General features: G+C 47.0%; 1 protein-coding gene across 7 annotated transcripts in view; it reads left to right on the top strand.

Annotated features, from left to right (window-relative positions):
• Window positions 1-18930, top strand: part of plcb1 (phospholipase C beta 1) — a 1372871-nt gene that overhangs the window by 1336831 nt on the left and 17110 nt on the right. The window contains exon 33 of one of the 7 annotated variants that reach the window (XM_085981703.1): window positions 10540-10684. The exons of the other annotated variants lie outside the window; for them this stretch is intronic. Coding sequence (XP_085837829.1) covers window positions 10540-10665 — 126 coding nt within the window. The 3' untranslated portion in view covers window positions 10666-10684. Of the gene's footprint in view, window positions 1-10539; window positions 10685-18930 lie in introns of those variants that run through there. 7 annotated transcript variants of the gene reach the window in all.

Here is an 18930-nt window from a genome sequence, read left to right as displayed (position 1 = left end):
AGGAAAGAAAACCAGCAGCAAGAAATCTCCACAGGAGAAGTACAAAAAGGTACATAAGGTGACGGAGAGTAGTTCAGACGAACAGAAAAGTGATACAGACTCCGGAAGCAAGGAGCTGGGTTGTCTGAAACTACATAAGGTAATCAAAATGGAGGATCACCAAACTATCTGGGTCACGCTCAAGATAGCAGGAGTCCAAGTGAAAATGGAATTGGACACAGGATCAGCCCTAACAGTCATAAACCGAAGGGACTACAAGCGGCTATTCTCACATATACCCTTGAGAGATACAGAGATTGTCTTGAAGACGTACACGGGACAAAAAGTCTACCCCAAAGGAAAAATAAGGGTGAACGTGATATACAACGGCAAGGAAACACCAAAAATGGACCTATATGTATTGCCAGATGGAGGACCACCACTACTAGGACGTGAATGGATCCGGAAGATACAGCTAGATTGGCATTCCATACAGGCACTGACGGTAGAGGCCAAAAAGGATGACGACGTCACACCTGGACGACTGTCAAAAATGCTAACTGACGCACAAGAATTGTTCCAGCAGGGACTCGGAACACTAAAAGGCATAACAGCGACGATCAAAATAGAGGAAAATGCAAGCCCAAAGTTTTTAAAGGCCAGACCGGTGCCTTATGCGATCCGCCCAGCCGTCGAAGCAGAGCTGGAAGGCTTGGAACGTTCAGGAGCACTGTCCAAAGTGGACTGGAGCGAGTGGGCTACACCCATCGTTCCTGTAATGAAGAGGTCATTGAGTAATACGCCTGGGGGACCAAAGAAGGTTCGCATCTGTGGGGACTTTAAGGTGAGAGTGAACCCAGTCCTTCACACGGTACAATATCCGCTTCCGCGGATTGAAGATATTTTTGCCTCGCTATCTGGAGGAAAACGCTTCACTAAGATTGATCTGGCCCAGGCGTACCTGCAAATGGAGGTAGAAGAAGCCTCGAAACAATACCTCACGATCAACACTCACAAAGGTCTCTACCAATACAACTGGCTGGTGTTCGGGGTAGCATCAGCTCCGGCTATTTGGCAAAGGGCAATGGATCAAGTCCTGCAAGGGATTCCTATTATGCCCGTGTATAATTGAGACACGGACTGCAGGAGTTGATTATAACAAGTCTTTACTGAATGGAGACAACCTGGAAACTGAAACTACAGAAGCCTGCTAGGGCCTTTTATACAGGGGTGGTCACTGCCGGTACTGCAGTCTGAGACCAGTTATTCCCTTAAAGGTACATACACAACAATTCCTCCCCTTTTCGATAAACAGTACATAACATTCATTTAACGACTAAATAAAAACTAATTACAATTACAATTACGGTTGCTAGATACATTGGTTAAAGTTAAGCAATTATAAGTTCAGTCTTTGAGAAGGCTTCCTGATTCTGTCTGGATAACGCCTCGTTGGGATATCAGGTTCTTCTGGCAAGGTTGCGTCGGGATCAATGTCGTTGTTTGGTTCGTCTGCTTCCAATATCACCGATTCTGCGGTAGATGCAATTGGTACTTCGGCTTCATCGCCAGGTGTATCAGATCGTGGTGTGGAGTTGAGGTTTTCCAGTGACTCTAGAATCTGGTCAGCATGGCGTCTTACAATGCTCTCTCCAACGTCCACGGTATACATTAGAGGTCCTTGCCGTGTACAGATCGTTCCTGGCTGCCATTTCTCTGTGCGGTAGTCCCGGGCCAAAACTGGTTGACCTATCTTAAAACTCCTGGTCGGCCTTTCATTCATATTCTGAAACTGCCTGTTCTCCACATCTCTTCTGACGTTTGGCTTAACCAAATCCAAGCGGCATCGTAGTCTTCGATTGAAGAACATCATGGCTGGAGTTTGGTTGGTAACCGCATGTGTCGCATTCCGGTAGGCAAACAAGAAGTTATCCACCTTGTGTTGTGGGGTATATCTTCATTACACATTGCCTTGATAGCCTTCTTGAATGTTTGAACAAACCTCTCGGTCAATCCATTAGTGGCTGGATGATATGGGGCGGATGTGTAATGCTTAACACCATTGTTCTTTAAGAACCTCCGGAACTCTTCAGACACAAACTGTGGTCCATTGTCAGAGCAAATCTGTTCAGGCAGCCCATTCCTGGCGAATATGGTTCGTAAGACTGTGATAGTTTTTTCCGTGGTGGTTGAGGACATTTTTATTACCTCTGGCCACTTTGAATGTGCATCCACCGCAATTAAAAACATCGAGTCCATAAAGGGACTGGCAAAATCAATGTGCACCCTTTGCCATGGAGATGAGGGCCACTCCCATGGATGTAGAGGGGCTTGTGGTGGGGCGTTTTGGACCTTCTGGCATCCTGTACAGCTCTTGGTCATCTCTTCGATTTCTCTATCGATTCCCAGCCACCACACAAACGCTCTGGCTAAGTTCTTCATTTTTACCCCTCCCAGATGACCCTCATGAAGCTCATTGAGCACTCTATCCTTCAATTTGGGTGGAATTACTACTCTGGATCCACACATCAAGGTTCCTCTGCACACTGACAGCTGTTCTCTTCTCGGCGAGAATGCTGGCAGCAGTGGTTCGCCATGTGCTGGCCATCCCTTCACCATTAAATCATAGACCCAGGAGAGTGTCGGGTCATTTCGTGTTTCCTTTTCTATGTTTGCATTCGTCACAGGGAGACATTCGACTATAGTCGAGTGGAATAACTCCACTGGATCCACTGCCAGTTCTTCTTCCACCGTCGGCAACGGTAGGCGCGACAATCCATCAGCATTCCCATGCTGTTTAGTTCCTTTGTACTCGATGTCATATTGGTGTGCCCCTAGGAAAAGGGACCACTTCTGCAGCCGTTGTGCCGTCATTATCGGTACGCCCTTCTGAGGGTTGACAATGGAGACGAGAGGTTGATGATCAGTTAGTAGAGTAAATTTCTGACCGTGCAGGTAGTGATTGAACTTCTTCACCCCCCACACCAGGTTGAGGGCCTCTCTGTCAATCTGGGCGTAGTCACGCTCGGCTGAAGTTAACGAGCGTGACGCAAAAGCTATCGGCCTCTCTGAACCATCAAGGAATTTATGTGACAGTACCGCCCCAATGCCGTAGGGAGACGCATCACACGCCAGACTTATCGGTAGTGATGGGTTGTAGTGAGCCAATACTTCCCTTGAAGTGATTAGGTCCTTACTCTTCTGAAAGGCCCGCTTACATTCATCGCTCCATTTGCATGCTACTCCCGTTCGTAGTAGGGCGTTCAGTGGATGCAGAATTGTGGACAAATTCGGCAAAAACTTATGGTAGTAATTCACCAATCCGAGGAATGACCTCAGTTGCGACACATTTTCAGGCGCTGGAGCCTTAACTACCGCTTCAATTTTGTCAGGGAACTTATGCAACCCCTCTTCATCAATCACGTGGCCACAATACGATATCTGTTTCTTATAAAACTCGCACTTGGGGCGATTGGCTCGTAGCCCATGTTCACGTAGTTTAGTGAGCACCTGCTCTAGGTTGGCAAGGTGTTCGCTGTCATCTTCACCTGTCACTAGGATGTCGTCCAAGTAACACTGAGTCCCCGGAATCCCTTGCAGGGCTTGTTCCATCGCTCTTTGCCATATCGCCGGAGCTGATGCTACTCCGAATACCAGTCGATTATACTGGTAAAGACCTTTGTGAGTGTTTATCATGAGATACTTCCTAGAGGATTCTTCAACCTCCATCTGCAAATATGCTTGTGCTAGGTCAATTTTTGTAAAACGCATCCCTCCAGATAGTGAGGCGAAGATGTCTTCTATCCTTGGAAGAGGATATTGTACTGTGTGAAGGACTGGGTTCACCATCACCTTGAAGTCCCCACAGATGCGAACTTTCCTTGGCTCCTCAGACTTATTGTTTAACGTTTTCTTCATGACAGGAACAATGGGTGTTGCCCACTCGCTCCAGTCTACCTTAGATAACACGCCTGCATTCTCCAGATTCTCCAGCTCTGCCTCGACGGCTGGGCGAATTGCATATGGTACCGGTCTTGCTTTGAAAAACTTGGGAATTGCATTCTCCTCTATTTTTATCGAGGCGGTTACGCCTTTAAGAGTGCCCAGTTCTTGTTGAAATACCTCTTTGGTGTCAGCTAAGATTGTTGACAATCGTCCAAGAGTGACGTCGTCATCCTTTTTACCAGCCACCGTCAGTGCCTGAATGGAGTGCCAGTCTAAACTTATCTTTCTGATCCATTCACGTCCCAATAACGGTGGTCCACCATCTTGCAGAATGTAGAGATACAATTTCCATATTTTCTTGCCGTTGTATTCGACAGGCACCCTTATTTTTCCTCTGGGGTATACTTTTTGCCCCGTATACGTCCTCAAGACAATGGATGTCTCTCTCAAGGGTATGTGTGAGAATAGCCGCTCGTAGTCTCGTCGATTCATGACGATTAGAGCTGATCCTGTATCCAATTCCATTTTGACTTGGGACCCTGCTATCGTGAGGGTGACCCAAATGGTTCTGTGATCCTCTTTTGCGATTACGTTGTGAAGTTTGAGACAGCTTAGTCTCTTGTTCCCGGATTCACTGTCGCTCATCTGGTCTTCGGAACTACTGTCCGTCATCTTTTGTACTTTCCTCTACAGTTCCTTAGTTGCCTTTTTGTTGTCGTTGGTCTTCTTCCCAGACCTGCAAACTCGTGCAATGTGTCCCATCTTTCTGCATTGCCTGCATATTTTGTCCTTGGACCAGCAGTCCTTCTGGTCATGGTTTGTTCTGCCACAGCGATAACATTTTGCAAATCCCCGTGTCATTTCGTGGGTGCCGTATTGCTGTGGCTTTTGTTGTATTTCCGCAGCTCCCCTTGCTGCTGCTTCGTACGATACTGCCACGCTGCAAGCCTTATCTAGCGTCAGCTCTTTCTCTGAGAGTAACCTCATCTGGGTTCCTTCACTCAGGAGTCCACAGACAAATTTGTCCCGTAAGGTATCTGCCAGTCCTGCTCCGAACTGGCAGTGCTTTGATAGCTTGCGTAGTTCCGTAAGGTAATCAGCATTGCTCTCATTTTTATGCTGATTTCTCCTGTGGAATTTAAATCTTTCTGCTATCAGCAGCGGTGTAGGATTTAGGTGTTCCTGTAGGATAGCAACAATTTCGTTAAAACTCTTCGCCTTCAGTTTGGCTGGAGTAATCAGGTCCCGCAATAGGCCGTACGTTCTTGCGCCCATTAAATTTAGCAATACCGATGCCTTTTTCTCATCGGCTATTTCGTTTGCCTCGCAATATACCTCGACTCTTTCCACATACGTGGTCCAGTCTTCTATTGCATTATCGAAGGCAGTGATATCGCCAGTCTTTGGCATCTTGAAAATCTAAGATGGCGCCTCCCGCGCTTTGCCTTCGTCTCCGATGGATCAAAATGGCGCCTCCCGCGCTTTTGCTTCTTCCCCGCCGAGTTAAGATGGCCCCTCACGCGCTTTCCTGCCGCTGCCGCTTCTCTCTGCGGTATTTTTATTTTTCTATCGCGCTTCAATATTTGCTCTGTTAATTGAAGAACCGTTCCCGTCGTGGAGCGGACCCTCTGGGACACTTCCCTCCCTCTTCTTAGGTCCGAACGCTGCCCGGCTTCGAAGCACCGGCCGTGCCCTGTGTGCTCCACCCTCTCTCTCCTTGCTTCCCGACTCGCTGCCCGGCCCCGTTGCAGAGCCACCCGATCGAGCCCTAGCCCGCCGCAGCCCAGGAAGAATCAGTGCACTACCTGCCACCAGCCCGACCAGCTGGGAAACCACAGACTGGAGAACCAAGCCTGGCTCTCGACAGTCTCTCCTGCACTCCCCAACTCGATGATTTGGAGGGCGGTTGCCCTCGGTCGACGCCCATTTCTCGAGTTTCTTTGGATTATTTTTTTTCTTTCTTCTGGCTTCGACCTTCAATAACGTCGTCTGAGGTGCTGCCGAGTTGCAGGTAAGTTCGTTTCTTACTCGTCGCCAGTATTATGTCCGTGTATAATTGAGACACGGACTGCAGGAGTTGATTATAACACGTCTTTACTGAATGGAGACAACCTGGAAACTGAAACTACAGAAGCCTGCTAGGGCCTTTTATACAGGGGTGGTCACTGCCGGTACTGCAGTCTGAGACCAGTTATTCCCTTAAAGGTACATACACAACAATTCCAGGGCCCAGTGTTATTTGGACGACATCCTGGTCACGGGCGAAAATGACAGTGATCACCTCGCCAACCCAGGGCAGGTGCTCACTAGATTGAAGGAATATGGGCTACGAGCTAATCGCCACAAATGCGAGTTTTTCCAGAAGCAGATCTCGTATTGTGGCCACGTTATTGATGAAGAGGGGTTACATAAGTCCCCTGAAAAGATTGAGGCAGTGGTCAAGGCTCCAGCACCGGAAAATGTGTCACAATTGAGGTCGTTCCTCGGGCTGGTGAACTACTACCATAAGTTCTTATCAAATTTGTCGACAGTATTACACCCACTGAACACTCTACTGCAAACGGGGGTACCATGGAAGTGGAATGACGAATGTAAATGAGCTTTCCAGAAGTGCAAAGAATTGATCACATCAAAAGAGGTGTTGGCTCATTTCAACCCAGCACTACCAATTCGGTTGGCGTGTGATGCATCACCCTATGGTATTGGAGCGGTGCTGTCGCACAAATTCCCAGACGGGTTGGAGAGGCCAGTAGCCTTTGCGTCTCGGTCACTAACCTCAGCCGAGCGCAACTGCGCCCAGATTGACAGGGAGGCCCTCAGCCTAGTGTGGGGAGTGAAAAAGTTCAACCACTATTTGCACGGGCAAAAGTTCACCTTGCTGACTGACCAACCACTTGTCTCCATCTTTAATCCAAAGAAGGGCGTTCCGGTGATGACTGCGCAACGGCTACAAAGATGGTCCCTTTTTCTAGGGGCGAACCAATATGAAATAGCGTATAAGGGCACGAAACAGCATGGAAACGCTGATGGGCTATCTCACCTGCCACTGCCTACTGCGGAGGAAGTACCAGCAGTGGACCCTGTCAAAATATTTTATTCAACTATAATTGAACGCTTGCCAGTAACTAACGCGGATATAGAGAAGGAGACCCGAAATGATCCGACACTGTCTCGGGTACATGATTTGACGGTGAAGGGATGGCCAACACATGGCGACTCACTGTTGCCAGCATTCTCATCCAGAAGAGAACAGCTGTCAGTATGCCAGGGGACAGTGATGTGTGGATCCCGAGTGGTAATTCCACCCAAGTTAAGGGAGAGAGTGCTCAATGAGCTTCACGAAGGCCATCTGGGAGGGGTGAAAATGAAAAGCCTTGCTAGGGCTTATGTGTGGTGGCCGGGGATCGATCAACAAATCAAGGACCTAACAAAGAGCTGCTCAGGATGCCAGAAGGTCCAAAATGCACCACCACATGCCGCTCTACACCCATGGGAGTGGCCCTCCTCTCCATGACAACGGGTGCATATTGATTTTGCTGGTCCATTCATGGACTCAATGTTCTTAATAGCAGTGGATGCGCACTCGAAATGGCCTGAGGTGATAAAAATGCCCTCCACCACTACGGAGAAAACGATTGCAGTCCTACGGACCATATTTGCCAGGAACGGCTTGCCAGAGCAGATTTGCTCTGATAATGGACCACAGTTTGTGTCCGAAGAGTTTCGGAAATTTATGAGAAGGAATGGGGTAAGGCATTACACATCCGCCTCGTATCATCCAGCCACAAATGGATTGGCTGAGAGGTTCGTACAAACCTTTAAAAAGGCAGTAAGGGCCATGTGCGATGACGACATTCCACTGCAGCATGAGGTGGACAATTTCCTGTTAGCCTATAGAAATGCGACACATGCAGTTACCAACCAGACCCCGGCCATGATGTTCTTTAACCGAAGGTTGAGATCTCGTCTGGATTTGCTCAGACCAAATGTACGAAGAAATGTTGGCCTAGAAATTCGGTAGGCTTAGCGCCGCATTTGAGGCGCTAGAGGGCCTAGCGCCGGAGTTATGGCCAGTTGAGAAATTCCCTGGGGCCCTAAATCGGCGTTGCACCGGTAGCGCTGCGCCGGCACCGATGACGTCATCGGTGTGCGCAGCGTCCCGGTTGCCGTGGTAACCCGGCCCCAAGCCGAAATTCAGTTGCGCCCGCCTCGCCCGTGGCAGGCGCAACTAAGACTCTGGCAACAGAGTCTTCCCCCAGTGTGCGCCGGCGCATAAAGGTGGAGCGGCGGCCGGCCGCGTTCCCGGCGGCCGCCTGCCCGCACCTCCCTTCCCGGACTCCTGCATTCCCCCCCCGCGGCCCTGATCAGTGTCTCATGCGAGCCCGGCACTTCCCCGAGGTGCCGGGCTCAGATGTCGGGTCAATCCGCTGGACAGTTGTCGGCTGCAGGCAGCTCCTCCTTAACAGGAGGAGGAGGCCTGCAGTTCCCCCGCCTGCCGCACCGCATCGGGTGCCGCAGCGGGTGATTAGCGCCGGGAAACCCAAGTTCACGCCCGTTTTGAGGCGCTAAAGGAGGGTTTTAGCGCCCGCCACCGTCTGGGCCCGGCGCACCCGAATTTTCGTCGCGCGCTGCCGCATTACCGCTGGCGCAAACTTTCTGGCGCTACAGCCCTGGCAAGACCAGAACCCAATTTCTAGGCCGTTGAGAATAAGCAATTCCAGCACATCAATGAGAAGCCGACAAGGAGCTTCAATGCAGGACAACCAGTCTTGGCCCGTGACTACCGAACAGAGAAATGGCAACCAGGAACGATATGCACACGGCAGGGGCCACTAATGTACACAGTGGAGGTTGGGGAGAACATTGTGAGGCGCCATGTCGACCAGATCCTAGCGTCACAGGAACGAGTCAACCCCATGTCTCGCATACCTGGTGATGAACCGACATACCGGTAGCATCTACATCAGAAACGGTAGCATCGGAAGCTGATGAACTAACCGACGACAGGGGGCCAGAATCGCCTCCGCACCAAGAGCAAGACACTCGGGAAAGGCGCTATCCAGAAAGGATCAGGAAGCCGCCCCAAAGACTGAATCTATAAATGGACTATTTCAGTTAATGTGCATATTAAAAGTGTTAACTGTTAATTGAATGTTATGGTACTGTTAATCTAAAAGGGGAGGAATTGTAGTGTATGTACCTTTAAGAGGAGAACTACTTTTACAGCTCCTGTATACTATAGTACCGGCAGTGACCACACCTGTATATAAACCCTGAGTAGGGATCTGTACTGTTAGTTTTTAGACTACCCTCATCCAGTAAACACCTGTTGATTGTTAATCTGCAGTCTCCATCTATTTATTGAAGAACACCATACCTTAAGATTCACGGATTTAAAACTCACCACCACTTTTTAAGGGCAATTAGCAATGGGCATTCAATCATGGCTTTGCCAGCGACGCCCACATCCCATGAATGAATAAAAAAAGGTCTGCGGGTAAAACTGCTGCTACCATACTAATGGCAGCTCCAACCAATGCATGTGTAGTAAATGCCTTCAGCTTGTGTCCCAAGGGTGTAGGCCCACAAAGGTGAGGCGTCATTGATAGCATTTGCAATGGAACATCCAGTGCTACAGATGACTCTTACAGCGCTACAAATTACTGCCAACCTTTACACACAATTTAACTAGTGCATGATCATACTAGAATTCCATGCCTGGCATCTCCTATATGCTTAGTGATCAAGAAATTGTTGGGAAAAAATTATCTTCATTTTGCTCCAGGGCTAGTCATGTATGCTAGATCTATTTCCACCTGCATTTATGAGAGATGCACTTACTACAAAGCCAATGCCTCATTTGACTAAGGTTATCACTGCAGCTTTCACTGGTGTTGCTTCCTGCTCAGTAGAAGATTGCAGTGCAGATTACTATGGGGTCAAAGGTCTGGCCCTTTCAGTCCTACTGTAACTCTGGTGGTATTACAGGAGAAGGGCCACAAATTAGGCCAGGACCCAGTACAAAAGAAAAGAAAGATTTACATTTATATAGTGCCTTTCACGATGACCGGACGTCTCAAAGCGCATTACAGCCAATGAAGTACTTTTTTCAAGTGGAGTCACTTTTGTAATGTAGGAAACGCGGCAGCCAATTTGCGCACAGCAAGGTCCCACAAACAGCAATGTGATAATGACCAGATAATCTGTTTTTGTTACGTTGGTTGAGAGATAAATATTGGCCAGGACACCTGGGATAACTCCCCTGCTCTTCTTCGAAATAGTGCCATGGGATCTTTTATATCCACCTGAGAGAGCAGATGGGGCCTCGGTTTAACGTCTCATCCAAAAGTATATCCTCATGAACCAAAATGATCATTTGTTTTTCTTTTACACAGTTCACAAATCCTGTCAGATCTGGTCAAGCAATATGAGCTTTACAACCTTGTGCTAACCATTACACTGAAATATTGCACATTCACAGTTTGATTGACAAATCTTTGTCTATTATATTGATTAAATGACTTGTTAAGTCATTTGAGAGGTATTAAAGGATTCATTATTATAGGCACATTGTGATTGGCTGTTTTTCTTTTGTTCCTTGCATACAAATAATAGAAGCTTTGGGACGGGAAGAAAGTATCGACAACAAATTCAGACTTCATAATGGAGAGCAGCAGGCATCAAAAACAAAGCACGACCACATTAGGAACAATGTACCGATGGGATGAAAGGAGTGCCTGATCAAACAACATGTAATTTCACAAATCACAGTGGAGTAAAGCGTTACCATTCCAAATTAAACCCTGTACCTCTTGCAATTAATAATCTATAAAACCTCTACCTCTATTGCAATTAATAGACAGTCTATTTCTGATGAGGTCAATAGGGGCCCTAATTGCTTGTAGCATATACAGCGTGCTGTCAAAAGTTAGTAGAAAGGCCAAATTAATTTTTTGATTTGTTAAATTAAAAAAGATACTATTTTATTATCAGATATGGCATTGCTTCTAATTAAGCATGCTTAAAAATCACTCCTAAAGGATAGCTAACTTGCTGGGTAACAAATTTACTTGTAACGTGCAACTCCTTCCCCAACAATTTTTTTTAAACAAGTAAAACCATTGTTGCTAGAGAATTGTACTCTGACTACATGGTCAATAGTTGAAACCAAGCAAATAACCTGAGGTGCAAATGAAGCAACTAATATCTGACATGTAACAGTGTAAGAGTCAAAGGGTGACCCAAGACTGCCTGTTTCCAGTTATTAATTCTTTATGGATACCCAAAGATTTCCTTGTTTTTTCTATAACAGAATAGTAGATTGAGTGATCTCAGGGAGGGGCAACAGCCAGCAATTTATATGTTCAGATCAATCACCAGATTTTGCTGGTTAAAGATAAGTTCCTTTTGTTTTACCAGACACTTTTCAGATTTATGTATGGTAAGATATCTTTAAATTAGGAGAAAAGCCTTGCCCCTTTAAAAGAAATATCCTTGAAGACTAGCAGAAACCCTCATAGCAGGCACAGTGACTTGAGAAAGTGGATTTGAGTGAAGAAGGTGCTTAGGTGTTTGGAGAGGATGCTCTTGGAATTGAGAGGAGGAATATGATAGATAAAGAGGTGAGTGAAGCTGCCTGCGTAGTTGTTGTTTTTGTATCTTCACGCTCTTTGGCGAATAGTATAAAATAGTGGAAAGGATTCGCCAGCTAATTAACAGTCCTTCCATAGCCATCATCATCTTTATACCAGTCAATAGGGTGGTTAAGGCGGAAGGATTTTATGAACTCCCACAACCCATATGATCAGGGGGTGGGCCTCACACCTACCAGGCACGACTATCCCACTGGATGTCAACCCAGAATTCAGAGCTGTAACTCGCCAGGAGTGTCTGGAGCGGGGTTTGAACCTTGCACCTTCTGGCTCAGAGGCGGGAATGCTACCACAAAGTCAACGGCTCGCTCTGCCTGAGTGTTGGACGATATAAATCGGCACCAGAACCTTGACCATCCTTGTGAGGTCATTGAAGCTCTTTCTGCCTGTGTGGCAGTTCTTGGGGTGCTGGAACTTGCACTGACTGCCTCTGCCACCTCCCTCCAGATAGCCTGCACCACCCTCCTATACGGCTTCATGCCCTCAGTGTCCATCAGACAGTCCCTCCTGACCCTCACTTCTGTCAGCAGCACCTCCACTGACTCTATGGAAAGTCTGGAGGGCCTCCCAGCTGCTGAAACCTCCCGAAACTGCTGCTCCTTCTGCCATCCTGCTGAGAAGTGCCCTTTAACTGGCTGCAGCCTTTTAAATCAGAACTGCAGTCTTCCATCTCCCAGTGGCGGTAAGCCAATCAAGGGCAGTCATCTCCAAACTGCCCTGCATGGCTAATGACGATTCTGGGAGAAAATTGCAGTGGCTAAATGGCAGTTTCACATTGGGGGGTTGTTAGGACCGCCCTATCGCAAATCCTGCAAAAGGGAGGAGAATTCAGGCCCAAAAGGGCAGCACGGTGGCATAGTGGTTAGCACTGTTGCCTCACAGCACCAGGGACCCGGGTTCAAATCCAGCCTCGGGTGACTGTCTGTGTGGAGTTTGCACATTCTCCCCGTGTTTGCGTGGGTTTCCTCCGGGTGCTCCGGTTTCCTCCCACAGTCCAAAGATGTGCGGGTTAGGTTGATTGGCCATGATAAAAATTGGCCCTTAGTGTTAGGGGGGATTAAATACGTGGGGTTACGGGGATAGGGCTTGGGTGGGATGGCTGTCGGTGTAGGGACCGGGTGCTAGGGTTTGGATGATCAGCCATGATCTCGTTGAATGGCGGAGCAGGCTCGAAGGGCCGAATGGCCTACTCCTGCTCCTAGTTTCTATGTTTCTATCTCTATCCAGCACTTCCCTTCTCTTTAATCAAAACTGAAAATGCTGGAAACACTCAGTAGGTCAGGTGACATCTGCTGAGAGAGACCTTTCGTAATAGAATCATAGAATGATACAGCACAGAAGGAGGCCATTTGGCCTATCGTGCCTATGCTGGCTCTTTGGTAGAGTCCAATCTCTTTCCTTTTGCTTCTCAACTAACCCATGGGAAAAACTCAGCAAAACTTGGTGTAAAATTAAAATGAGGTTTTATGGTTGGTGTATGTGCAGAATAATGTTTTGGTGTTTAGTGACAGGTGCTGGATGCACTCCCAAAGGATCCCGTGTTTCACAATAATAAACTTCAGCATTAGGAAACTGTCAGTTAACACAGCTCCACCAAGGATTCCTTTAGAATAGGCTTTTCTTAGAACACAAAAGCTTTTCTTTTTCTTTAACCTATCCTTGAAAAACATAAAGAGGGATAAGTAGTTTATATTAAAATAGTTTTTTTTATTCATTCATGAGATGTGGGCGTCGCTGGCAAGGCCAGCATTTATTGCCCATCCCTAATTTCCCTTGAGAAGGTGGTGGTGAGCTGCCTTCTCCCATTGTCTTCTTTAAGAGCTGTTTCTATACTTTCATTTCAATTAAAAGATTTGCATTTTTACCTTCTCACATCTCTCAGAAATGTCCTACAGCACTACATATACAAAGAATATTTTTTGAAGTGGAGTGACTATTGTTTTGCAGATAAACAAACGTTATCTAATAATGTTAGTTGTGTAGTATCCTATCTCTGATGCAGAAAGATATAGTGGATTTAGTCTGTTGTATACTTATTATATGCTGCACCTTACTGTTAGACAATTCCATGGAAAATTATTAGCTCAGTATTTCATATTCAGATTTTTGCATCTAGCCTTTTCTAACATGAGACTTAAGGTCATAGATTTGACAGGACACAGAAGCCTGAGAAAATTTACATTCTGGGGAGATGGCCTAATCTACCTCGACAATGAAATGAAGGGATAAATGGTGTTTAGTGTATGCTGATTTGAAAACCTTTAATTGATGACATTACACTGCAGAATCAAATTTGAAGTTTGGTAGTCTCCTCGGGCAAGAGTATTGTGAACTGCCAACATAAGTGCAACAGCAATTAATTATCGGGGTATTTTCAGGTCAGGACGTGAAAGCACAAAAACCAGTTGATACTCATTTCATTTACCTTTACATATAAGAGGCTTATTCATTGTAGCAGAATTTCAAATAGGCAAGTTGCATCCTGAGACTAATGTTTGAATTGTTTCCAGTTACTACGCATATGTATGTGCATCTGTCTGTGTGTGATTGCTGGGCTCCACTTAATAATTATACTGCATCATGAAGAACACAAACACTTTATCAAGACTAAAAGCCAAATACTGCAGATGCTAGGAATTTGAAGTAAATACAGAAAATGCTGGAAACACTCAGCAGATCAGGCAGCATCTGTGGAGAAAGGAAAAAGGTTAGGTTAACGTTTCAAGTCTATGACCATTCATCAGAACCCCAACAAAGGTGTTAGGGTTGTGATGGAGGGTCATCGAGCTGAAACGTTAACTCTGTTTCTCTCTCCACTGATGCTGCCTGACCTGCTGAGTGTCTCCAGCATTTTCTGTATTTACTTCCTTAGGTTAAGACTTGGATTTGGCATTACTGAGTAACCAACAATTGTTATTTCTCCAACATTAAGACATTTTGTATAGTGTCATTAGGTTCTTATTTTATAAAGAGGAAAAAGTTGTATTAATGGGACGAAATCTGTGGTTGGAGGTGTACCTCCAGAGTACACCTTGGGCCTGAAAAAAATCCGAACCTACCTGCTGGCTCCCGGGCTTCGGAGTCTTCGGGTCCTGGGCCGGCATAAAGGCCCACGAATCCCAGGGACCCAGGTGGTTCGGAAGCTTCCCTCTGATCAAGTGGGCCAGGCCAGGCCAGGCCAACCAATTAGAAAGGGGGAATTCCTCATATGCTTACGGGGATTCCATTTATGAACGGAACCCCCATAAGCTTATGAGGAAGCCCCAGATAAATAAATAATGAATACAGCTTAAATAAAAATAATGTTCCCACATTCAAAATTAATTAAAAGTCTCTTTTAATTAAGCATATAAAATAAAAATGTAATTTTTTTGAAAAATAATTTTAAACATTTTTAATCCAGGCCAAAATTTACATAACTAATTTTAAATGTTTTTGTATGTTTTAATCATTTTTTAATTTAACATTTATTTTAACCTTTAAGCAGGCCCTACGCTTTTACCAGGCGTAAGGGTTTTGTGGGCAGCGGCCCAATTCTGTGCCAGCGAAAGTGCGCATCCTAAAAGGGCGCATGCGGACGATCTGTCAAGGCGAACATAGAAACATAGAAGATAGGAGCAGGAGTAGGCCATTCGGCCCCTCGAGCCTGCTCTGCCATTTAATGAGATCATAGCTGATCATCCAAATTCAATGTCCTGTCCCTGCTTTCTCCCCATATCCCTTGATCCCTTTAGCCTTAAGAAATATATCTAACTCCTTCTTGAATATATTTAATGAACTGGCCTCAACTGCCTTCTGTGGTAGAGAATTCCACAGGTTCACCACTCTCTGGGTGAAGAAATTCCTCCTCATCTCTGTCCTAAATGGCTTACCGCTTATCCTTAGACTGTGACCCCTGGTTCTGGACTCCCCCGCCATCGGGAACATCCCTCCTGCATCTAGTCTGTCTAGTCCTGCTGGAATTTTATAAGTTTGAATGAGATCCCTCTCATTCTTCTAAACTCCAGCGAATATAAGCCCAATCGACCCAATCTCTCCTCATACATCATCCCTGCCATCCCAGGTATCAGTCTGGTGAATCTTCGCTGCACTCCCTCCATGGCAAGGACATCCTTCCTCAGATAAGGCGACCAAAACTGCATACAATACTCAAGGTGTGGTCTCACCAAGGCCCTGTACAACTGCAGCAAGACATCCTTGCTCCTGTACTCGACTCCTCTCGCTATGAAGGCCAACATACCATTTGCCTTCTTAACCACCTGCTGCACCTGCATGCTTACCTTCAGCGACTGGTGCACAAGGACACCCAGGTCTCGTTGCACTTCCCCTTCTCCCAATCTATTGCCGTTCAGCTGCCTTCCTGTTTTTGCCACCAAAGTGGATAACCTCGCATTTATCCACATTATACTGCATCTGCCATGCATCTGCCCATTCACCCAACCTGTCCAAATCATACTTGAGTTTCTCTGCATCCTCCTCACAGCACACACGCCCACCCAGCTTTGTGTCGTCTGCAAACTTGGAGATATTACATCTAGTTCCCTCGTCTAGATCATTAATATATATTGTGAATAGCTGGGGTCCTAGCACCGATCCCTGCGGTACCCCACTAGTCACTGCCTGCCACTCGGAAAAAGACCCGTTTATTCCAACTCTTTGCTTCCTGTCTGCCAACCAGTTTTCTATCCAAGTCAGTACCTTACCCCCAATCCCATGTGCTTTATCTTTGCACGCTAATCTCTTATGTGGGACCTTATCGAAAGCCTTCTGAAAGTCCGATTACACCACATCCACTGGTTCTCCCTTATCTATTCTACCAGTTACATCCTCAAAAAATTCCAGTAGATTAGTCAAGCACGATTTACCTTTTGTAAATCCATGTTGACTTTGTCCGATCCTGTCATTGTTTTCCAAGTGCTCTGCTATTATATCTTTGTAGAACCTTGACAGATCGCAAGTTCCGGGGATTTGCGCATGCACAGTGCATGCGAAACCTTGCGGGACCTTTTACAAGACTTCCAGCAGCGTCTTCTTCCTTCTTGGGCAGTCCCTCGGAACCGAGGATGACTTGCTTCCACATTAAAAATGGGTTCGCAGGTGACTGATGAGTCCAATGCGGGACCTACAGTCTCTGTTACAGGTGGGGCAGACGGTGGTTGAAGGGGCGGGTGGGTGCGCTCCTTGCGCTGCCTGCACTTGGCTTCCGCTTGCTTCCGGCGAAGAGACTCGAGGTGTTCGGCGCCTTCCGGGATGCTTCTCCTCCACTTTGTGCGGTCTTGGGCCAGGGATTCCCAGGTGTCGGTGGGGATGTTACACTTTTTCAAGGAGGCTTTGAGGGTGTCCTTGAAGCGTTTCCTCTGCCCACCTGGGGCTCTCTTGCCGTGCCGGAGCTCCAAGTAGAGCTATTGTTTTGGGAGTCTCGTATCGGGCATGCGGACAATGTGACCCGTCCATCGGAGCTGATTGAGCGTGGTCAAAGCTTCGATGCTGGGGATGTTGGCCTGAGCAAGAACACTGACGTTGGTGCGCCTATCCTGCCAATGGATTTGCAGGATCTTGTGGAAGCAGCGTTGGTGGTACCTCTCCAGTGCTTTGAGGTGCCTGCTGTACATGGTCCATGTCTCTGAGGCATACAGCAGGGCAGGTATTACAGCTGCCTTGTAAACCATGAGCTTAGTGCCGGGTTTGAGGTCCTGGTCTTCAAACATTCTCTTCCTCAGGTGACCGAAGGCTGCTCTGGCACACTGAAGGCAGTGTTGGACTTCGTCATCGACGTCTGCCCTTGTTGACAGTAGGCTCCCGAGGTATGGAAAGTGGTCCACGTTGTCCAAAGCCTTGTCGTGGATTTTGATAATCGGGGGGCAGTACTGTGTGGCGGGGGCAGGTTGGTAGAGGACCTTTGTCTTACGGATGTTTAGTGTAAGGCCCATGCTCTCGTACGCTTCGGTGAAGGTGTTGACGATGGTTTGGAGTTTGACCTCCGAGTGAGCGCAGACGCAAGCATCTTCTGCATATTGTAATTCGACGACAGAGGATGGGACGACCTTGGATCTGGACTGGAGGCGATGGAGGTCTTTTACAAGACTTCCGGCAGCGTACGCCGCTATTGGCACCCTGATTTCAGGCCCATTATGTACATTTCAGAAAATCATAGCACATACCCATATTTTATGAGGTCAGTATACCATTTGTATGGTATTTATGGAAGATTGCACTGCTACCTGGATTTTCCTGGGAATTATGCATGCTTAGGGATCAGAATAATTTGGTAACATCTTGCTTACATTGACTACTGGTCATCCTGGATTAGATCACTGGGTTAGATGCTGGTGTGTAATGTTTGTAATATTATGACATGTAGGATACCATGCTAATAAGTTAATTATCCTTTTAAGAATTTTGAGTTAAATATGCTTGCATTAGCAATTATAATCCTACTTTATATGCATTTAAAAAAACCTAGTACATTCATTTAAATGTTGCATATTTAATCTGTGAAGCACTACTATGAAATGGCATTTTATTATTATTTCTGTGAGTTTATGTTTCCACGTTGTGTAACATTTGTTTTTTGTTTTTGCTGCTTGCCAATATTCTCCCCTCCCTTCTTCTCCTGTAAGCATTGGTGTAAAAATTCGTCTGGGGCCGTTTTCAGGCCCAGGCCCAGGACCGAGCGCTGTGCAGGCAGCAGGCACCCGAGCCAAGAGGCCCAAGGGTCAATGGAAATTGGAACTCGGGCCTCATCAACATATTTGGGATGAGCTGCCCGCACCGGCCGCGCCTCCACAGGCAGCTCGGAGGAGGACACCAATGTCAGGCCGCTTGCCTCGCCAGCAGCGGTCCTCAGCTAAATCCCGGGAAGGGGGCGGGGGGGGGTTAGAGTGGGTTCCAGAGGGGAGGGGGTGATTGCCATGCCTGTGGATTCGGCAGATCAGTCCTGTTCCTCCTGGCTCCACAGGAAAGGTTTTTTAAAAAGTAAAATAATTCTAAAACTTACCTTTCGCCGGTGGCCGCTGACCAATTCCGATGCAGGCCACGCTCTTTCTGACTAATTCCAGCGAAGGCTCCTTCACTAGGCATTAGGCCCCTAATTATATTCAAGAGGCCGAATGTCTGTTTTAGGCATCCACCCTGGATTGGGCGCAGGCCGTCCCACTGCTAAATTGGTATGTTTTACGCCCACAAAATGGGGGCAACACATACCAATTTCTACCCCGTTAACATTTTGCTGGGGTACCGTGGGCCTCGGTCGCCATTCAGAATCTTGCCTCATATGTGAGGTTTGATAGTGGCCACGGGAACCATTACAGCCAAGCCCATTCGTGTCCGCGTGCACACGCCCACACGCATACAC

This window comes from Somniosus microcephalus, chromosome 3, assembly GCF_052327205.1.
Source record: "Somniosus microcephalus isolate GS21.2 chromosome 3, FLI_Smic_1.0, whole genome shotgun sequence".
NCBI classification, from domain to species: Eukaryota; Metazoa; Chordata; class Chondrichthyes; order Squaliformes; family Somniosidae; genus Somniosus; species Somniosus microcephalus.
Note: the sequence above shows the minus strand (reverse complement) of the source record. Positions and strands in the feature narration are given on the sequence as shown.